Source organism: Heterocephalus glaber, unplaced genomic scaffold, assembly GCF_053883595.1.
Source record: "Heterocephalus glaber isolate CG9 unplaced genomic scaffold, H.glaber_assembly_v1.0 deba00001452, whole genome shotgun sequence".
NCBI lineage: Eukaryota > Metazoa > Chordata > Mammalia > Rodentia > Bathyergidae > Heterocephalus > Heterocephalus glaber.
The window spans coordinates 19,031,530-19,050,755 of NW_028258302.1; the positions used below are offsets into that span (position 1 = coordinate 19,031,530).

Consider the following 19,226-nt stretch of genomic DNA (forward strand, 5'->3'; position numbering starts at 1 on the left):
TGATACTGAGTGGGTTTACAGCAGCTCCCACTGCAAAGGTCTGCAGGAGACAGGAAGGGCTTCTCTGACTCACCTTCTGAGTGCTTCTTCTTGGTATGGTAGGCCAGGGCCGAGGCTTGGGTGAAGGTCATGAGGCAGTGCTTGCACATGAAGGGGCGGTCCCCAGTGTGCAGGCGGAGGTGGTTCTTCAGGGTGGAGTTGGCTGCGAACTTGGCCCCGCACTCCTCACAGGAGAAAGGCTTCTCGTCAAAGTGCTCTGTCAGTTTATGGTACTGCATGCCTGGGAAGGGGGACAGGAAAGAGACCAGCAGTCAGTGCCAGGAGCTCAGCAAGGTCGCCTGACAGCACCATCTCAGGCCAGGTCTCAAGGGGAAGCACAGCACAAACCACTCTTTCTCTTAAAGAGGCTCTAGCCACCCAGAAATAGGCAAACAAAACTCACTTTTATGTTTCATTAGGTTTACCCAACATCTCAGACAAGGGAAAACAATTCTGACTATATATCTCACAGTTTCTGTGACTCCAAGCAGCAAGTGGTACATGGAAAACCTAAGAACCAGCTTTAAATGGCTAGTCATTACTATTATGAATAACAATAACTTCTAAGTTATGGTGTGCTAACTACATCAGGCACTATAGTAGTTTAGCTCTTTTATCTTAAATTTCCCTAACAATTGAATAAAGTAAGTGGTACCAGGTGGGAAATTTAACAGATGGGGAATCAACGCTCAGGTAGCTGATTTCAGAGCCAATGCTCTCTGGAAAATATCCTTCCCCTTAAGAATCTCCTCTACTTTCTAAACCTATCCACTCTCATGGCACACAGCTAAGGGCCAGGCTAGAACCCAGAGTACAGTACCTGCAATGATTATCCTCCATGACTTTGCCTTCTTGATCTTACCTGAGGCATGCGCAAATTCTCTTCCACAGAGGTCACATGTCACTGGGAGCCTCTTCTTCTTCTTCTTGGGGACTTCAGGGTCTCCATTTGTACCATGGGCCTCCAGCTGATGCTTCTCCAGCTCTTTCTTGGAATCCTTGGTCTCACTGCAGTCCTTACACTGCACCTGTTTGCTCTTGGCTACCCGGCAGCGCTTCATGTGCACCTTCAGGCGGCAGTAGAAATGGAAGCTCTTGTCACAGGCCTTACAGACAAAGCTCTTCTTGGCAGAGTCTGGGGAGACAGAAGTGTCTTTCTCTTGTTGTTCTGGCAAGGAACCAGCCTCTCCCTGGTCGTTCTGTTCTGCAGGCTGGCAGTCATCTTCCGCAGCCTTTTCATTCTCTTTGTCATTGGCTTCAAGGTGAAATTTATTACTCACCTTCCATATTTCCTTCTCTCCATTTTCCTTAGTAAGGAAACCTGCACAGAAGATAAACCTCATGGCTCTGGGAATTCTGTTTCTACTTTGCTTTATAACTTCTCTAATAATACTCTTAGAGGAGACTGGAGACCACTTGAGATCCTCAAAAAACTGAATAAGTATCACTGTCATCTTACCTCCCCATAAACACAAATAGCACCATGCTACATCTGCATCTTCTGGGTGTTAGATACCAAGAGCATATGAAAAGGATAAATAACTTGAGGTACTACAGCCTCTCACATGAGTTACTGCCTCTTTTCCTCAAAAAAGAATGAGCCTGGGGGCCTAATAGGATCCCCAATCCCTGGTTCCTTACCAATAAGTGCCAATTCCTGCATGACGGGGTGTAGGCTTGGGAAAGATTTGTGGACACTGCACAGGAGGTGACAGATTGCAATGGCCGAGACTGATTTTTCCATGGCTCTGCTCAGCACTGCTCTCAAGGAAGCTTCAGGGCTGGTTGTCTCAGAGGAAATGCTCAGAATCTAAATGAATACCACAAGGCAAAGGTATGGGGTTAATATCAGCAGATTTCCCCCATGGTTTTCAACTTAAAATAAAGCTAATTCTGGAAGGGACAGTTCCATCTATAAGCAGTTTATACTTGTCCTCACAACACATGTAATGGGATAGACCTGTTTTCCAAAGGCAGGGAAATGAATAAAACAAAAAGAGGAAGCACATATCAAGATAAATGTCCAAATACAAAGAAGGTATGAACAGGGAACCATTAGTATTTTCTGTAAAATTATGTTCTTAGCAATCAGGAGTCTCCTAGAGAGTTTTTCTAGATCTTCACATTAAAAGCATGGAGAGCTATAGGATTTGGTGGTGGTTCTGTCGTGAAGATCAGGATAATTTTTCATAATATACAATTGTCTCAATGTCTGGAAGTAATTCTGCATGATCAGTGGCTTCATATTTTTAGACACTTAGATGTACCCTTTTAAACATCGTTTTCTTTCATAAAGAAACTCAGCGTTCTAAAGCAGGTTCAAATAGGGGCTTTAAAGAGGCCAAGAATATGATTTCAAAGCCGTTCTCTTTCAGAATGTTAGAGCTATCAGCAGAGAGTCAGCATACTGAGAAAATAAAGTGAAACCATCCACAGATGGTCATATGGAATTTTCACTTTGGAAGATATTTTATTTCTGCTCTTTTCAAGTCTATCTAAATAAACCTGATGTCCCTGGAGGCAGACATGACACTAATTAAGAGGCTAAAACTGATCAAGTGCAAAAGCCCAGCTCTGAAGTACATGGTGTGCTGGAGAGAGGCTAGCACATAAGTCTTGCTTCTGAAGCCCCATAGAAACATGGGTCATCTTCTTCCCAGTTGAGAGTCAGACGGAGGGAGGGCTGTCACTGGTGTGGATGGTCAGAAACCTGCCCTTCTGCATACTTCCCATGCCTACCTGGATCAAAAAGACACTAGTGAATTGATAGTTTAATTTTATGTACCTTTATTCTTCTTCCCTGCTCAAGATGTACATGATCCTGGGGTAGACATCCATGAATCCCCCCCAGTCCCCACCTGGTTTTTCTGGGATGGTGGCCACATTATGAGAAGCCTTACAGAAAATGTGTTGGCACTAACTTCTGCCCCATATGGGCAAAAGCTTTGTTCTATCTATGTTTATCTTGGCTCCTTCAAGGAGCCAGAATAGAACATGTAATAAGACCAGCTTTACTTTCCTTCATCTGAGAGACGTTGCATCTCAGAACATGTTACAGAACAGAAAATCATGGTTTCCCTTGAGATGTACCTAGGTTTAGACAATTGGAATAAATGTAGGTATGAGTTATGTACTGGGTGTGAATTGTGGCTTCAAATCTTGCTCACTGGACCTGTAACTTAATCATGGGGAGCCTGAGCTCCACTGCCTGCAAAATGGGATGGTACCACCCAACATTCGGAGTTGGGGGGTTAAAACAGCCAAGGTTATAAAGAACTTAACACAGGGCCAAGCACACAGCAGGTACTCAGCAGATGTTGGTTCTTCCCTGAGGAATGAAGGCAGTCCCAGGCATCAATCCTGAAATCCTCTCCAGAATTTGGTTTGCTTTTTATTTGCCCTACCTCTTTCAAAGTTCTGGCCAGCTGCTCTTCCTCCAAGGAAAAGGGCTTGAGCTCACCCCTCTGTTGGATGGCCTCTATGATCAACTTGTTATGCCTCAGGACTATTTCTAAGGCAGCAGTTTCTGAGGTGGTCACTGAAAGAAAGGGACATTGGAAACTCAGTCAAACTAGGAACACCATTTTTCTCTTTCATTTTCTTCACTGAAGTTCTTCGTAATGAAAATACATTTCATCTGTCTCCCATCTAGGGCTGCATGTGAGGAAAATGACAAAGAGCACTGTGATCAGAGTATAATAATGAATATAAGCTTAGAGTAATCACTGTAATTTTTTAAAAAAGGTTTTTAAATGCTATATCCTTGAACAAAATTGCAAGACCTTACTGCTTTAAAAAATTGTACATTTTTATGGGGTAATGTGATATTTTGATGCATGTACACACTGTAATGGTCAGATCAAGGTAAGCACTTTTATCTCTTTAAACACTTCTGTAAACACATTCAAAATCCCTTCTAGCTTTCTGAAACATACAGTATGCTATCATTACCTACACTCACCCTGTGTAGTTGTTGCCTATCCGTTGTTACTCTGAAGGGCAGAGATACGGATGACTACCATGCGAGAGCTTTTTCTACTTCCTGAAAGATAGACCATTATCTCTACTGGAGGCAAAACTATGGCAGAGGCCAATTTACCTGCCCGGAAGAAAGCACTGGCACCAGGCTCCTTTCGTATTTCTTCCACAACCACGTTCAATGGGCAGGTCTTTGTCTCCTGAGCTGCCAGAAGTAGCTGCCAAATGGCTGTTGCAGAGACAGTCTGCTCTTCTAGAACTGCTGACATCAGGGAGCTGAAACCACCTGAGCCAGAGCCCTGTTTCACAAGCTTCTCCATAACCTTCAAGATGTAACACAAACACACGTAAGACACACTCCAACCTGGCCCAGCTACAGCGCTACAAGTCTAGGCATTGGGTTACAGTGAATGTATTTCTGTGTAGGAATTTTTCAACATTCTTCTCCTCTCTCATGATTTCTTTTTTAAAATCAAATTTATTTGGGGGAGAGTGGTTGGAGATGTAGCCCAGTGGTAGAGTGCTTGCTTAACATGTGTGAGGCTCTGGATTACACATTTCTAGCACCAAAAAGAAAAAAAATTTTTTTTTAACTGACACATTTCTATTATACATGGCAAAGTTCTTCATTTTCTCTTTTCAGTGTTTTTCCTTCTTACCATAGAAATTACAACTATCCCACTTATTTTTCTGCCTCAGAAAAATGAGTTACCTTCTATTTCTCCTTCTCTAATTAGCATTTCTCAATATAGCTGTGTATAGGGCCTGGGATTTAGCTCAGTGGTTTCGCCGCCTGCTGCACAAGCACAAGGATCCGATTTCGATCCCCAGTACCAAAAAAAAAAAATAGCTGTGTATGTATACTTGTAGAAAATACATATATGTATGTCAATATTTCTCCTCCTTACCCTCCCTCTCTTCAACACCTCACCGTGCTCTTACTTCTCTTTCTCCAGGGGCTATACTCTTCACGTGTGAGATCATCCTTAGCAACATCTGGTTGTCTGTGAAAATCTCAGACAGGTTTTCATGATATCGTCTCAGTAGCTCAGTCCCATAATCATCAGGGTTTGGCTGGACTGTAAGGATATTACCAAAACAACATTGTCTGATGCAACAAAACCCCCTAAAGACTAAAGCCATTATAGATGGGAGAGGTAGATGAGCGCAAGCAGAGTCCAACTGCTGGTTTGGGGCTGCACCCACACACATGTTCAGATCTCCTCTGGTTGACTCTTGGTGCTTCAGGTCATAAAACCACTAACGCTTTGATAGTCAGTGCCAGGTGGTGGAAGCCAGTGACTGCTCAACAGGAGGGTAATGAGAAGGCTGTACAAGCAAGAGATTCAGATGTACACACTCAAGGGGTATTGTTTGTGAAGCCCAAGGAAAAGGATCATGTGGTGATCCAAAGCACAAGCAGCCACAAGTCAGGACTGTGCCCGTCAAGAAGCTGCCCCACAGTGCTGTTTAGCTGCCCTCTGAGCCCATCTGTTAGCTACTTTCTTTTAAGAAGTTATACTTACTTGAAAGAAAAAAAAAAATCAAAAGGATCAGGCATGTCCCTTAGCTTTGCAGATATTTAAAATTTTATTCTCCCTTTGACCCAATAAATCCACTTCTGGAAATTTAATCTTAAAAAATTATCTGAAGGCAAAAAACAAATGCACAAAGACTAGCATTTACTGAGTACCCTCTATGTGCCAGGCATTGTGCTAAATGTTTTGTAAGTATTATTTCATAGGAGCCACAAAAATGTATGTGATAGGTACCACTCTCATAACTGTTTCAAGAAAAAACAGGGTTGGGAAAGGTTAAGTCACTTGCTAAGGGTCACAGAATGGTGGAGTCAGGCTCCAAGCACAGATTGTCTTGACACTACAGCAATAGTATTAACCATTGTGCCTTACCTGCCCTCAAGTATGGACATGAGTAATACTCACAGTCATCCTTATGATGGAAAACTACACAGCCTTCAAAAAACAGGATTATGGGGGGCTTTATCAAATGTGGAGAAAATGTTACACTGTTAAGTAGGGGACACTATAAGTATTATAAAACACAGCATCTAAACATTGTAAAAATAATATATGTCAAAATGTTAATATTGATAATATATGTCAAAATGTTAATACTGATACACTTGAGTGGTAGGACTTTACAATTTTTTCTTTTCATTTTTGCAATTATCCAAGTTTTTAAAGTATATTTTACTTTTGTAAACTCAAAGTTCTCCTATTTCCCAAGTATCCTTTTTCTTAAAGCCATCTCAGTTCTAAATGCTGTGGGATGGGAAAATAGGCTCTACGTAGACTTTCTGAGGAATGCAAACAGACTCATTCCCCCAGCTGAATGGACAGGGTGGTTAGGCCCAGGACAAGTGGGAATAGGGTGATGAAGAGCTGCATTTCTGCAGCTCACACTGGTCCACAAAACTTGTCAGAATGCTGAGCCTTGTGAGGAGTTTGTTCCTGCAGCTTTCACAGGTGATCCTGGACGGTCTCAGAGAGCCATCATTTAATAAACCATGTACCATGGGAGCAGCAGGAGGGAGTTTACCAGAGAAGAGTCTCTTCTCGGAGTTAAGATCTTCACTCCAGAAATACTGAAGACCACTGATTCGTGACTTTCTGATTTGCTGTGGCATTTCCTAATGTTATCTTACGTCCCAGCATGGAGCCAAAGGGTATTCTAAGCTTTAATTTTGTCAGAGTAGCTCCAGTCCAGAGAGTGAACAATTAACTAATACCTGTGGTATTGGGCAAAGTGGCTAATTTCTGCAAATTCTCCAGCAGAAGGTCCAAGTTTGGGAACGTCATCTTCACAGCGTGGAGGAGTTTTACCAAACTCTCAGCAGTCAGGGTTTTTTCTTCAGTTATTCTGTGTAACATATTTTCTATTGTCTCTTTGGGTGTTCTGCCCTCACAGCAATTCAGAATCACCTGCAGTGGCAAGCAATCAACCAGACAGCAGTTACTGGCAATTCAAAATTTATCTGCCACAACACTGGAAAACCCAGCAAGATGGTATTACAAGATGCCCTGTCTCCAAGTCCTCCTGTGTTGGTTTCTAGCATGATTTTTGTCATGGACCCTTCCTTACTCTGTTTCAATAAAAATCCAAAATATTCTCCAAACAAGTAGCTCTATGAGAATCTTTCTTTTTCAATTGTAAGTCTGTGTGTATTCTTTGCCTTCAACAGTTCACATTTATTGAAATCATTCTTACACTTGGACTGTGTGATACAGTCCAGACACTAAGACTAAGAAACAGACTGGCAATTAACAGTTACAATGTTTTTAAATCTGTGTTCAGTAAAGTTCATGATGTTAGTACAGGTTGTAATTTTCAGAACAATTCTATTATTTTGCTTCCTTTCCATAGTAATTTAAATGCCCAGATAACTTATCTGAGGTCTCCAAAATAAAAAGCTTTTCTGGGTTTCCTTGTGAATCTTTTATATCCATTCCTTTCATTCTCAATGGCCACATATATCAGTTCTAATCATAACTCAACAATTCCACTCCCTTGTTCTTCCTTGGTGTGCCAAACAACTTTCTGAGTCAAAAGGACACAGGGCTCTAGCAAAGGCTGAGAAATAAAACACATGACAGGTATTTTCCTATAACAACAGAACCATCTCTTATTGGACTACAATGCAATATGCATAACATGGCTCTGACAGAACTGAGAAAGCAGAGATTATTTTAATATATGTAATCCATAGATTCACTGTAACTGAATTTTGAGCTTTCCTTTGGGGAAATGTCAGCTCTCAGAGAAACAATCAAGCAGATTAGTCAAGGTCATAGGCCAGAAGCTGCCATTATCAAATTAATCCCTATTTTAAAATAATGAATGTAGTTTTAAAACCAGATTGGCTTTACATATATAAATAAAAGGATATATATATATATATATATATATATATATATTAAACCAAGTTGTCATATTCCTTGTCAATATAGAACATAGTTATTCTCTTTGTTTAAGGTCTAATATGTAATGCATTTCTACTAAATGAATCATAATTTAAAATTTAAGAGCTTATATTTTAAAACCATACTGATTTCACTTCTATATCTTAGTTGCTAAGCAATAATCTGATACATAACAAGGCAGCCAGACATTGTTAAGAGTAAGGATGGGCTTTAAAACCAGACAGACTTCATTTGTACCTACTATAGTAGGACTTCAATAGTCCTACTATTTATTTCTTGTGTGAGCCTGGGTAAGTTAATTATTTGAACCTTATTTTCCTCATTTGTAAATGAAGATAATCATACTAACACTTGAACACAGTCATTTCTATAAAATGAAGTTGCTAGCTGGGTGTGGTGGCACACGACTATAATCCCAGTCCTTAGGAGACAGGAGGATAGCTACAAGTTCAAGGCCAGCCTGGGCTACATGGTGACTTCAAGGTCAGCCTGAACTACATATTGAGACCGTTTCAAAAAAAACAATGAGTGAAAGAAAGAAAGAAAGAAAAAAGAAAGAAAGAAAGAAACGAAGGAAGGAAGAAAGAAAGGAAGAAGTTGCTATTTGTGGAGCCTAGCATAACTCCTAGGACATATGTGCTCTTTAAGAAACTACAATGTTATTCATATCATTGGGGAGCAATATGCACAGTGACGAGAATGTGTTTCATCTGAAGACTGGGTCCCAGTATCTTTACTTTAAAATGAGGGTAAAATTCCTTACTTCATACAGCTTCTGGAAGGGTAAAATTCAGTGGTGTTTAAAAGGTCTACAGCTTGGACACAGTAAGCAATAAACAAATGGCAGTGATAGTAATTATTATTTGTATGTCCTGAGAACATTCCTATTGACCACTTACAGCAAGACTCAAGCTATTTACAAATAATAAGGCTGAGACACCTACTATAGGAATAAAGTCATAAAAGAAAAAGTTCTGAAAGGCCCAGTTAATGTTCCACGTGATGTCAAAACACTGTGCGGCTACTTGATCAACATTCACCTCTACACTCCCACCACATTAGTTTGCTTCAATTTTCATGAGAAAGAACAGCTTAATGTCGCTCTGGTGGAACCTCATTCTTAAGGAGCATTTTCGTGGTTTGTAACTAATTTAAGTTCTTCTGCTTCAGCTTTCACTATTGAGTAAACTGAAAGTGACAGAGGAAAATGACAGTGTGGTCGATCTTGCTGCAAAGAATGAGGCTAAACCTGGCTCTACCTCTAAGTCCTGCTTTACTAAGATAATGAAACAGCTCAAAGGACACATTCAATCTAACTAATAAGGAGAAGGTTTGAATGAGTAATAGAACGAAATCACTGAACAGGGAATCAGGTACTTCTAGCACTATAAGTAATTCACTTAGAATGCCTGAAATTACACTTAATCTGAACTCTTAGGAGAAAAACAGTTGTTTACTCTTTTTTGGTATATTATCTTTCTCTAAGAAGTTCAAGAAACTTAAAAATTTAAAATCAGAGGTTGTGCTTATCTATTTTTAATAAAAGATCAGTCCTCGCCATGAATCCAGTGCTCAGCTATTACACCAGTGATTTCCAAACATTTTCTCTCCTGAACATTTAAGTCACTTCCCACAGCTTTAAGAACTGATGTCACAAAAGTTCTCCATCCTTGTTCCTTCCTTTCAGATATAAAAATATTTTTAGCACAAAGTTGAAATCAATAACACCAACAAATATAGTTATCTAGTTGCCTTGAGAAGTCATGCTAGCAGCTTTATGAGGATTTCAGTAGCAAGCTGGTGGGGGAGTAAATTGGTACAACCTTCCTGAAGGGCAATTTGGCGATGTGTGTCACACATGTGAACATTTTTGTACTCTATTCCAAAATTCCACTTCTTAAAAATTATTCTAAGGAAATAGGAATTAGGTAAATGGGAATTAGGTAAAACTTTGCCTATTAGAATGTCCTCTGAAGTATTATTTGTAATAGCCAAAAAGTGGAAATGAATGTCTCACAATAATTAATGAATTATGATATATCCATTAGAATATAGTACAGCTGCTAAAATCCCATATTCTAGGTAATGAAATTAAATGTAAAATCCAAATTAGAAAACTATGTTCTGTGTAACTTCATCCCAAGATGAGTCAAACAAAGAGTAGGAAGAACATGCTCTAAAATGTTAGCAGGAGTCTGAGTGGTAAGATTTGATTTTTTTCTTTTTGCTGATTTCCCATATTAACCAGGTATCATTTCTATAAAGAGGAAAACTGTCATAATAATTACAAACATGCCTAAACATTTTAACTCTTGGCAAATGTTTATAATAAAAACTCATGAAGTCAGAGCAGGAATATCTTATATCCACCCATCTGTCCCTCCAAACACTGACTCCACAGTACACTGACTACAAGGTGCACAGCCCTCAGAAATACTGCACAAAATACAAGGGGCATGAAACAAGAATCTGAACTTGGTGGTGATTACTATGCAGTAGGTATAAAAATCCTGCAAGCTAAAAAGTGCTATGTGCCAGAGAAGAGGTTTTACTAAAAAAATTGCTGTATCAATTCTGAGGAGTGGGGAGATACTTGACACAGTTACCCTTTTCTCGGTGCCAGGCAGGAATTCCTCCTTGGCTGTTTCTAGGAACTCCGTAATAGGTCTCAGCTGTGTTACACACTGTATCAGGTCCTCTTTGTGTTCCAGTAACAGAACAGACAAGGTCTTTTCCTCCCCTGTGCTCCCTGGGGGAGAAAGAATTAGAGACACACAAGAAAAGCTAGTCAATTTGAAGAAAATGACAGCCTGGTTTGTCAAGAGAGATCTAACAGAATAGTAAAGTGATTCTCAGCTTATTCTGTGCACCTGAATGCAGAATCACTTTTAGAGTGGAAAATACTTTATTATTCTGTTTAAACTCTATGAAAGGAAAAATGTTTCATTTATCTGTCGAAACACAAAGCTTCAGAGCCAGCCAGAGGTTAACTTCTGGTTGGCAAGGCCACTGCTTTGTACCTAACCCAAATGAGAGAAACTCCAGCCTCTTAAGTGCTGTCAGTGAACCAGTTCACCCTGGGCACCCTGGGCACCCAAAGCACTGCTTTGGATATGTGGTTTTGAAAGGCAGGGGGGAACACTGATGGCATTCTCCAATTTAAGGTATCAGGCTAGTTAAGTAGGGCATAGAAATGGAGGCTTATGTTTAGCTTGTATATATTTAACACACAGCTTCTGTAATGACATTAGAACCTATGTGGAATCCATTTAATAACTAAGCCACTGAAGGTACATATCACTGGAACCAACTTTTTGGGGGGAGAGAGGGGGGTAGCATTGGGGATGGAACCCAGGGCATAGTGTATGCTAGGCAGGCACTCTACCACTGAGCTACATCCCCAGCCCCCACTGAAATCAACCTTCAATCTCGGTCACTCAGGAGGAGAGGACTCCCTCCTACCTTTTGGCTGCACTGGGGCTGCATCTTCTGGCTGTGGGCCTGACAGTGCAGTTTTTACTGCAGGATTAGAATCCTGGTACAGTCTCAGCAGGGACACAACAGTCTGCACATCCAGGCTCTCGGCTCTTACTTTCTCCAGGATTCTCTGGAATGCTGCAGGTCCTCCTTTACCCTCAAGACATTCCATTACAATCTGTGGAATGAAGTATCCAGAAAGAGAGATGGGCCAGTCACAAGAACCATACTTGGCAAGCAAGGGCCCCACGAGCTGATCCCTCACCCACTGAACCTGCTTCCCCAGCAGGGGTTGTAGCAAACCCTGTGCCATGGGCTCCCAGCTCATCCTCGGGAGGACTCCAATCCATGCTCCACCCTGCTGGGAGGCCTTCTCCAACCCAGCCCCACTTTCTCTTTATTGCAGGTCATTTTACATTTGTCACATTATATTATAAACTTTTATCTTTTTATCCTAATAGACTTCCTGAAGCCAGGGATCATGCTTTCTAGGGCTTTGCATTCTCAGCAGCCAGCAGAGTCTGGCACACAGTAGGTGTTCAGTGCATTTTTAACATATTAACACACTTTTTACCTAATTATATGTTTCTGAATCTTATGACATTTTGAGTATTTCTTAGGCAAGGATATCTGAATTTCAAATTGAATGAACTGTCATTTTATTATTTGAGAATGCAATTAAAATCTCACAAGTTAGGGGAGAAAAATCACTTAAAGTCATTTACATTATGAATGATAGACTATTTAGAAAGACATGAGCCTTATTACTTTTACATATATTCTGTAACAATTAAGGCTAACAATGTGTTGGCTTGCAGTTGCCAGCTGTCAAAGAAAATATGATTCACATATTAATTATCCTACTTTAACGACTCCTTCCAATCTAAAGGGGCTTCAGAGTTTCTTCCCCTTACCAACACTGAATACACACCAGCCTTGCCTCTGGCCTTGTGCCCTTGACATTTTTGTGGGATTTGGCATTGTTACCACCTCTGCATCAGTTCTCAGTTCTCCTCTGACTTTGGCAACACTGAAGCATTGTGCATGAAATTCTGACCATCCTTTTAAGCCTTCCCCATTGCTCTGCTCCCAAATCCATAACCGTAAGCAAGATCTGACTGGTCTCAACCCTTCATTTTTTTCTCCTTTTTGAGAAGCCTTCAACCAGGTGTGGTGGTGCACATCTATAATCTCAGCACTCTGAGAGGCTGAGACAGGAGGAATATCACAACTTCAAGCCCAGCCTAGGCAACTTACTGAGACTTTGTCTCAAAATAAAAACATTTTTTTAAAGGCTGAGGACGTAGCTCAACGTGAAGGCTCTGAGTTCAATCCCTGGTTCGGCTTTTAAAAGGTGGGGGGGGTGGGGGGTGAGAAATGCTCTCAACTACTCAGCTTTATCACATTTCACAGACATCTCTGAAGATGGGCCCTAATCCCAAATTCTCTGTTTTAATCTAAAGCCACACAATTTCTGCTTTGTCTTAAATAGCAGAGCTCTTAGGGCCACCAACTATGCTCACCATCTTGAATCTTCCAGAGTAAAATATCAACCACCCTAGTAGCAAAATGTTAAAAATGAGGATTCTTTTCTTTGGTCTGACAAACATTTCATACAAACAGATGAAAGACCAATCAGAAGGCAAAGTGAGTGTTTCTGTTTTAGCAATACTTTGAAAAAAAATATCATGTAACCAAAATGAAAAGTTCATGTGATATTCATATGTGGAATCTTTATACTAAACTTTAAAAAAGATTTCCCATGTGTTTTGGTCATCTTCAAAAGTAAACTTAGATAAAACACAGTTTAATAACCCACATTAATATTTGATTAGAGTAAATAACTGCCACGAGCCTAAGGTAACTCATCTTCTATTTTTAAAATAACAAACAAGAAATAAAGGCATGAGTTGAATGCTTAATCTCTATGGGTAAATGAATTCAACTGGTCCTGCTTTTGTGAGTTGGTCCCAAATCTCCTTAGAATGCTCTCCACAGTCAGCAGTAGGGACCTTGAAGCAGGCAGCCTACAAACAGCTTCTGGGTGACCCCTGCTTCTAGATAGTCAGCCAGTGGGATGAACTCCTGGCTTGCTTCTAAGGAAGAGAATATAACAAAAGTAATGGGATGATGCCCCTTTGGAGGTGAAGTTACTATGACTTCTGCTGTGTATATGTCCACATGCATGTGTGCATGCACCCACTCGCACGCTGCTCTGGGAGATGCAAGCTGCCACACTATGAGCTGCCCCAGGAAGAGGCCCTTATGGCAAGGAATAGATGTCTCTGGCCCACAGTCAGTGAGTAAGCCTGGAAGTGGATCTTCTGTGGCCTGCCAACAGCCAAGGAAGTGAGCTAAGAAAAAGATATTACCCTCATTGAGCCTGGAAATGGCTGCAGCCGCCGCTGACATAACTGTGGCCTAAGGACTCAGCCACAGTACTTCTGGGTTCTTTACCCACAGAGCTGCAAGTAATAAATGTTTGAAGCTGCTGAATTTTAGAGTAATTTGTTACACAACAATCGATATGTGGCTAATGTTCTTAGTGAACATGTTTCCTCCTCTTTACTTTCCCTCTCCTTCCTTTTGTATGTCTTAATTGATATAGCATATAGCTATCTCATTCTGTCCTAGGCCAGGTTTTATTCTTTTTTCCACATAAAGTTCTCTGAATATCCCAGACCCACCACTCTCAGTGTACAGTGTGTTTGGCTTTGTCACTTGAGCTGGGGGGAGGAGAAACTTTCATCAGAGGCAGCATCTGATGTGCTTCTCATTATCCTCTCTGCTTTCTTTCCCTCTGCAGAACTACTCAGCAGTGAAATTAAAACATTTGTTAACTCCACTGCTTAGGAGTAAAGCTAGGGTGACCATCTGGGAAGAGAAGCAGGGATGGGCTGATAAAAGAAAGGACCAGGAGGGAGCAGAGAGCTGCCTGGACAGCCCTGCTCTTTCTTCCAGAACCTACTGGGGACCCACACCACAGCTAGCACTTTTGCTTTTACTATGATAATCAATTCCATTTCCGAAACAGTGTCTGTCTTTGTCACATATTTTGACAGGCTGCTACCATGTAACTGAGCTGAACTGAAACAGCTCTTTCAAAAGGTCTTCTTTAACCATACATTTGGAACTCCTTCCATTCCCAGGGGACTAAGGGTAGATTCATGCCAACACACAGTCACACAAATAATCAAAGTACTTTACCTATGAGTGAAATATAGGTAAATGTATTTAAAGATGAGACATTTCCTTTCTATTGATGATATGGGAAAAACCATTTAATCTTTTCCCTAACTCATGTCTTTTAACTGAATTTACTTCCCCCAATTGTTTGCCTACTACCTTCACATCTATTTGGGTTATACTTTACTCTTATTCACCAGAACCTTTCCATGAATGCTGAGGGTCAGGTGATGGCAATAATGATACAGACAAGGCTGGGAGTGTAGCTCAGTGGTAAAGCACCTGCTTAGCAGACACAAAGCCCTGGGTTCAAACCCCAGCACTGGGGAAAAAAAAAGATAAATAAAAATTAAAAATAATGATATGACTATAATCACTCAACACCATCCTGGACACTGTGTAGACTACTTGCTTCCTTAGGCCAGTCTTGGGCAGCATGGCTACTGCTACTTTGGGTGAGTGTCAGGGAGGTTAAGTAACTTGCCTAAGGTCAAGGGGCTAGGGAATGGCCTGGATGAAATACTGCATTCATTCCACAAACCCAGCACTCCTTTCATTCAGTTCTATCACCCCAATTTTAAGGGTAAATTAAATCCATTTATACTGGATCCTATTGGACTTATCAGAATCCTTATCACTGAACATAATGTAGTATGTAAGACAATCTGTACTAGTCTTCTTGGTCTCAATGACTAGTATCAACTGTACCTACTAGGTGCTCAATAAATGTTTGTTTAAATGAATAAAATTCACTTTCTATACAGTTACTAGTCCTTCTATATACAGTTGCGTATCCCACACTTAATAGTTAACAAGAGGAGATCTGGAAAAAGAGCGATGTATTTTCATCTCTTGACAACCTTTAAAATGAATCCCACTCTGAACTCACTCGAGAGGGTTATCCTCCACTGTCAGTGAGCACAGTCTTCAAAATACAGACCTGCACTACTGACCAGGCCTCCAAAGTGGATTTACACAGGAGGGGAAACTTGTTTGGCTTTGAAATACAGTTGAAGGAGAAAAAGTATTACCAGGTCTTCTGCTTTGGGAGTCTTTTCTAGAACTTTAGGTAGGGGCCAGGGATTTAGCTCAGTGGTGCTGCGCGTGCCTGACAAGCACAAGGTCCTAAGTTAGATTCCCAGTACAAAAAAAAAAAAAATAGAACTTTAGGGCCAGGGATTTAGCTCAGTGGTTCCGTCGCTTGCCTTGCAAGCGCAAGGACCAGAGTTCGATCCCCGGTACCAAAAACAAAACAAACAAACAAAACAAGAACTTTAGGTAAAAAATGAGTCAAATAGCACAGAATCAGTAAGAGAAAGTGAGCTCCATATTCTCATCAAAGATCCACTTTGCTATATACACAATAATTAAAATCAGGGACATGGCTAGGAATAAAGAATACAATTAAAAGTTCTAGCATAGGGTTGGGGATATAGCTCAGTGGTTCCAGTGCCTGAGTTCTATCCCCGTACCAAAAAAAAAAAAAAAAAGTTCTAGCATAAAAACCACCAAAAAACATGTAAGTCTGGCTTTAAATGGAGATTTTACTCAGATCTCCCAGAGAGCCTATTGAGTCACTGCTCGCTTTTTCTAATGTTTAGGCGATGTAACACTGGGATATAGACTGGCAGAAGACACTTCCCCACCCCAGCACCCAGAACATCACTCTGTAAATCAGTTCTGGCTTTTGTTTCACACAATTCAAGCAGCCTGGCCTCTTTTCACGTGGCTGCAATCACTGCTGAGGGAATGGTTTTGCCACCTTTCATCACTTATCTCAAGAAATAAAAGCATCAGGACATTGCTGAACAGTGTCCTCCCTCAACTCAATCTTGGCCGGTTGCACATCCCAGGTCTCTGTCTCAACCAGAGCACTCACGAACCTCAACAAGCCTCAAAATTATACTTAAGAGTGGTAAATTATTTTTAATGTTAAATCATCAGTGATGTTATAATGATTAACCTACTAACAAAACAACCAGCAATAACCAAAATTATTCAAAGCTCCTTGGGAACTAAAAATGCATAAACAAAAAAGCAAATAAACTCCAAATGATTTTTAAAGTTGTAATAAAACTGAAAATAATATCATTCCAAGTGAACAGTTCTTAAATCCATTCATCACTGAAACCTTACAGTGTGATTCCTATAATTTGGTGACTACCAAGCATACTTCCCAGGAAAAAAATAAATTACATGTGTGGCAGAATTTCTTTGCCGTTAAGACACTTTGTAAGGATAGAAATTGGGTTTTAGTTTATTTTTCTGGCAACCAGGTCAGTGTTTGGCTTCTCTCAGTTGCTCAATAAACTTCTGCTGGATCAAGGAGTAAGCAATGGGTAACACTTGCAGAAAAGGGGCATTCTGCAGCCACTCACAACACTAAAAGGTGCCAGCACAGACATTATGACATATGCAAACATGTGCTAAGAACTTTTTAGGCTGTTAACTTCTAAAGCGGTGCTTCTCAAAATGTAGTCCTCAGATAGCAAGACAGCAGGACTTGTTAAAAGATAGCGTCCCAGGCTCTACCTCCAACCTAAGAATCAGACTCTTTGGAAGTGAGGTTTGGAGGGATATGCTTTAACAAGCACACCCAATGATTTTTATATACCATTATGGTTTAAATCTGGAATGTCCCCCCAAAGCCTTGTGTGTCTGGAAGGTGACTAGATCATGGAGGTGCTGTATTCATCAGTGGATCAGTCCACTGAAGAGTTCACTGCTGACTTGCAGTAAGGAGATGGGGACTGGTTGGAGGCAGGTCACTGGGGGTGTGACCTCGAAGGTTATTATCTCTCTCCCAGGCTCCTCCTTTGACTCTGCTTCCTGGCACCGAGACAGGAACACTTTTCCTCTGCTACGCCCTTCCACCACACCGGTTCTGCATTGGAGCCTGCTGACCATGGACTGAAAGTGTGAGCCAAAATAACCTCTCCTTTAAGTTATGGGTATCAGTATTGTGTCCTAGCTAAAAAGTGACTAAGGCATATACGCTGTACCACTGTTATAGAGATTGGCTGCTTCATACTAGACACTACTCATGCGGCTCAGGAAGCTACTTCCAAGTGGATGGTGGCACCTATTTGAAAGTATGTCTTACTAATTAAGCTTAATGTAATAGCAAACCATTTCATGTGTTATAAACAACCATGACATTAGATGTAATAACACATTTGGCAAAAAGGGGCTTAGAGGTCTATTAAGTTTTAAACTCCTGATTAATGTATAAACAAACTCCTGATTATGTATAAACTACTAAGCTCCTACTATGTGCCTGACGTTTCACCATAAGCTTTATATACATAATCCTAATTAATTTATAGTTACTCTATGATGAATTCTTATTTTTAAATTTTTCGGTAGTACTGGAGATTGAATATAGGACATTTGCACTGAGTTTCATCCCCAGCCCTTTTTTAAATTTTGAGACATGGTCTTGACCTTGCAATCCTTCTGTTTAAGCCTCCCAGAATGCTGGGATTTCAGGCCTGCTCTACCATGACCATCAATGTATCCCTTTTTTTACAAATTAAGAAATTAAAGCTTATAAAGACTAAGTTACTCAAAGTCACAATGCTAATATATGGTAAAGTAAGATAAACTGCACATCCATACAGGAGAATACTACTCATCAATAACAAGGAACCAACATGTAACAATAATTATGCATCTCCATAGTTACACTGAATAAAAGCCAGACAAAACCAATACATACTACAGGACTCCACTTATATAATACTATAAAATATACAAACTAATCCAAATTGACAGCAAATCAGTATTACCTGGGAGAAGAGAATGCAGTATGGGACAGGAGAGCTGGATTATAAAAGGATGTGACAAACTTTGGGGGGTGATGCAAATGTTTACTCTTCTGATTTCGATGATCAAAATTTATCAAATTATACACTTTAAATACATTTTTACTGTATGTCAATCATATGTCTTTATAAAGCTGTCTACAAGAAGCACAAAAGAGGAAAAGAAGTGGAGGACCTAAGTATAAGTGGCATCTCTGTATGTATGTGTGTATGTATATATATATGGATGTATTTATGGCAATGCCATGGATCAAAGCCAGGGCCTCATGCTTGCTAAGGCATGAGCTCTATCACTAAGCTACATCCCCAGCCGTTATATTCAACTTAATCTTATATTCTCTGAGCATCTTTCCCCTTTTTCTTTCTGAATTTAAAAGATTTAGTATGGGCCACAACAGAATCAGGATTTTTTTTTTTTGGTACTGGAGATCGAACTCAGGTCCTTGCACTTGCATAGCAGGCGGCAAAACCACTGAGCTAAAAATCCCGGGCCCAGAATCAGTTTTAAATATAGCCACCAAGTGATCTGTACAGCTGTTACTCGGTCCTCTAAAACCAAGGAAGCAATAACTAAGCCTATAATGATCACCAACAGTGAATCAGTGCTCTTCCAAACTACTAATAATGTTACTGCCATCAAAAGATTAGAGCAAGGATTAGAAAATAAAGAAAGAAATGTTGAATGAGTCCAAGTATAGCAGACATTTTCTTAAGCCAGGACCTAGCCACTATGTTCAAAAAAAAAGAAGAAACCCCCCCCCCCCAAAACAGCACAAAACAC

The 19,226-nt window shown here is 40.4% G+C and overlaps 1 protein-coding gene across 8 annotated transcripts in view; it reads right to left on the reverse strand.

Moving 5' to 3' along the window:
* The window catches only part of Zbtb40 (zinc finger and BTB domain containing 40), a 71,099-nt gene that overhangs the window by 16,044 nt on the left and 35,829 nt on the right, over nt 1-19,226 (reverse strand). For 7 of the 8 annotated variants that reach the window (XR_002396962.2, XM_021263023.2, XM_021263020.2 and 4 more), the window contains 9 exons: nt 11,421-11,613; nt 10,565-10,707; nt 6,767-6,959; nt 4,960-5,096; nt 4,139-4,340; nt 3,444-3,577; nt 1,681-1,849; nt 902-1,360; nt 74-280 (listed from right to left, as the gene is read on the reverse strand). Coding sequence is in view for 7 of the 8 variants with exons in the window: in XM_021263023.2 (XP_021118682.2) it covers nt 74-280; nt 902-1,360; nt 1,681-1,849; nt 3,444-3,577; nt 4,139-4,340; nt 4,960-5,096; nt 6,767-6,959; nt 10,565-10,707; nt 11,421-11,613 (1,837 nt within the window). In the remaining variant the exon portion in view is untranslated. The remainder of the gene's footprint in view (nt 1-73; nt 281-901; nt 1,361-1,680; nt 1,850-3,443; nt 3,578-4,138; nt 4,341-4,959; nt 5,097-6,766; nt 6,960-10,564; nt 10,708-11,420; nt 11,614-19,226) is intronic. The other variant, XM_021263024.2, reaches the window with a different exon arrangement.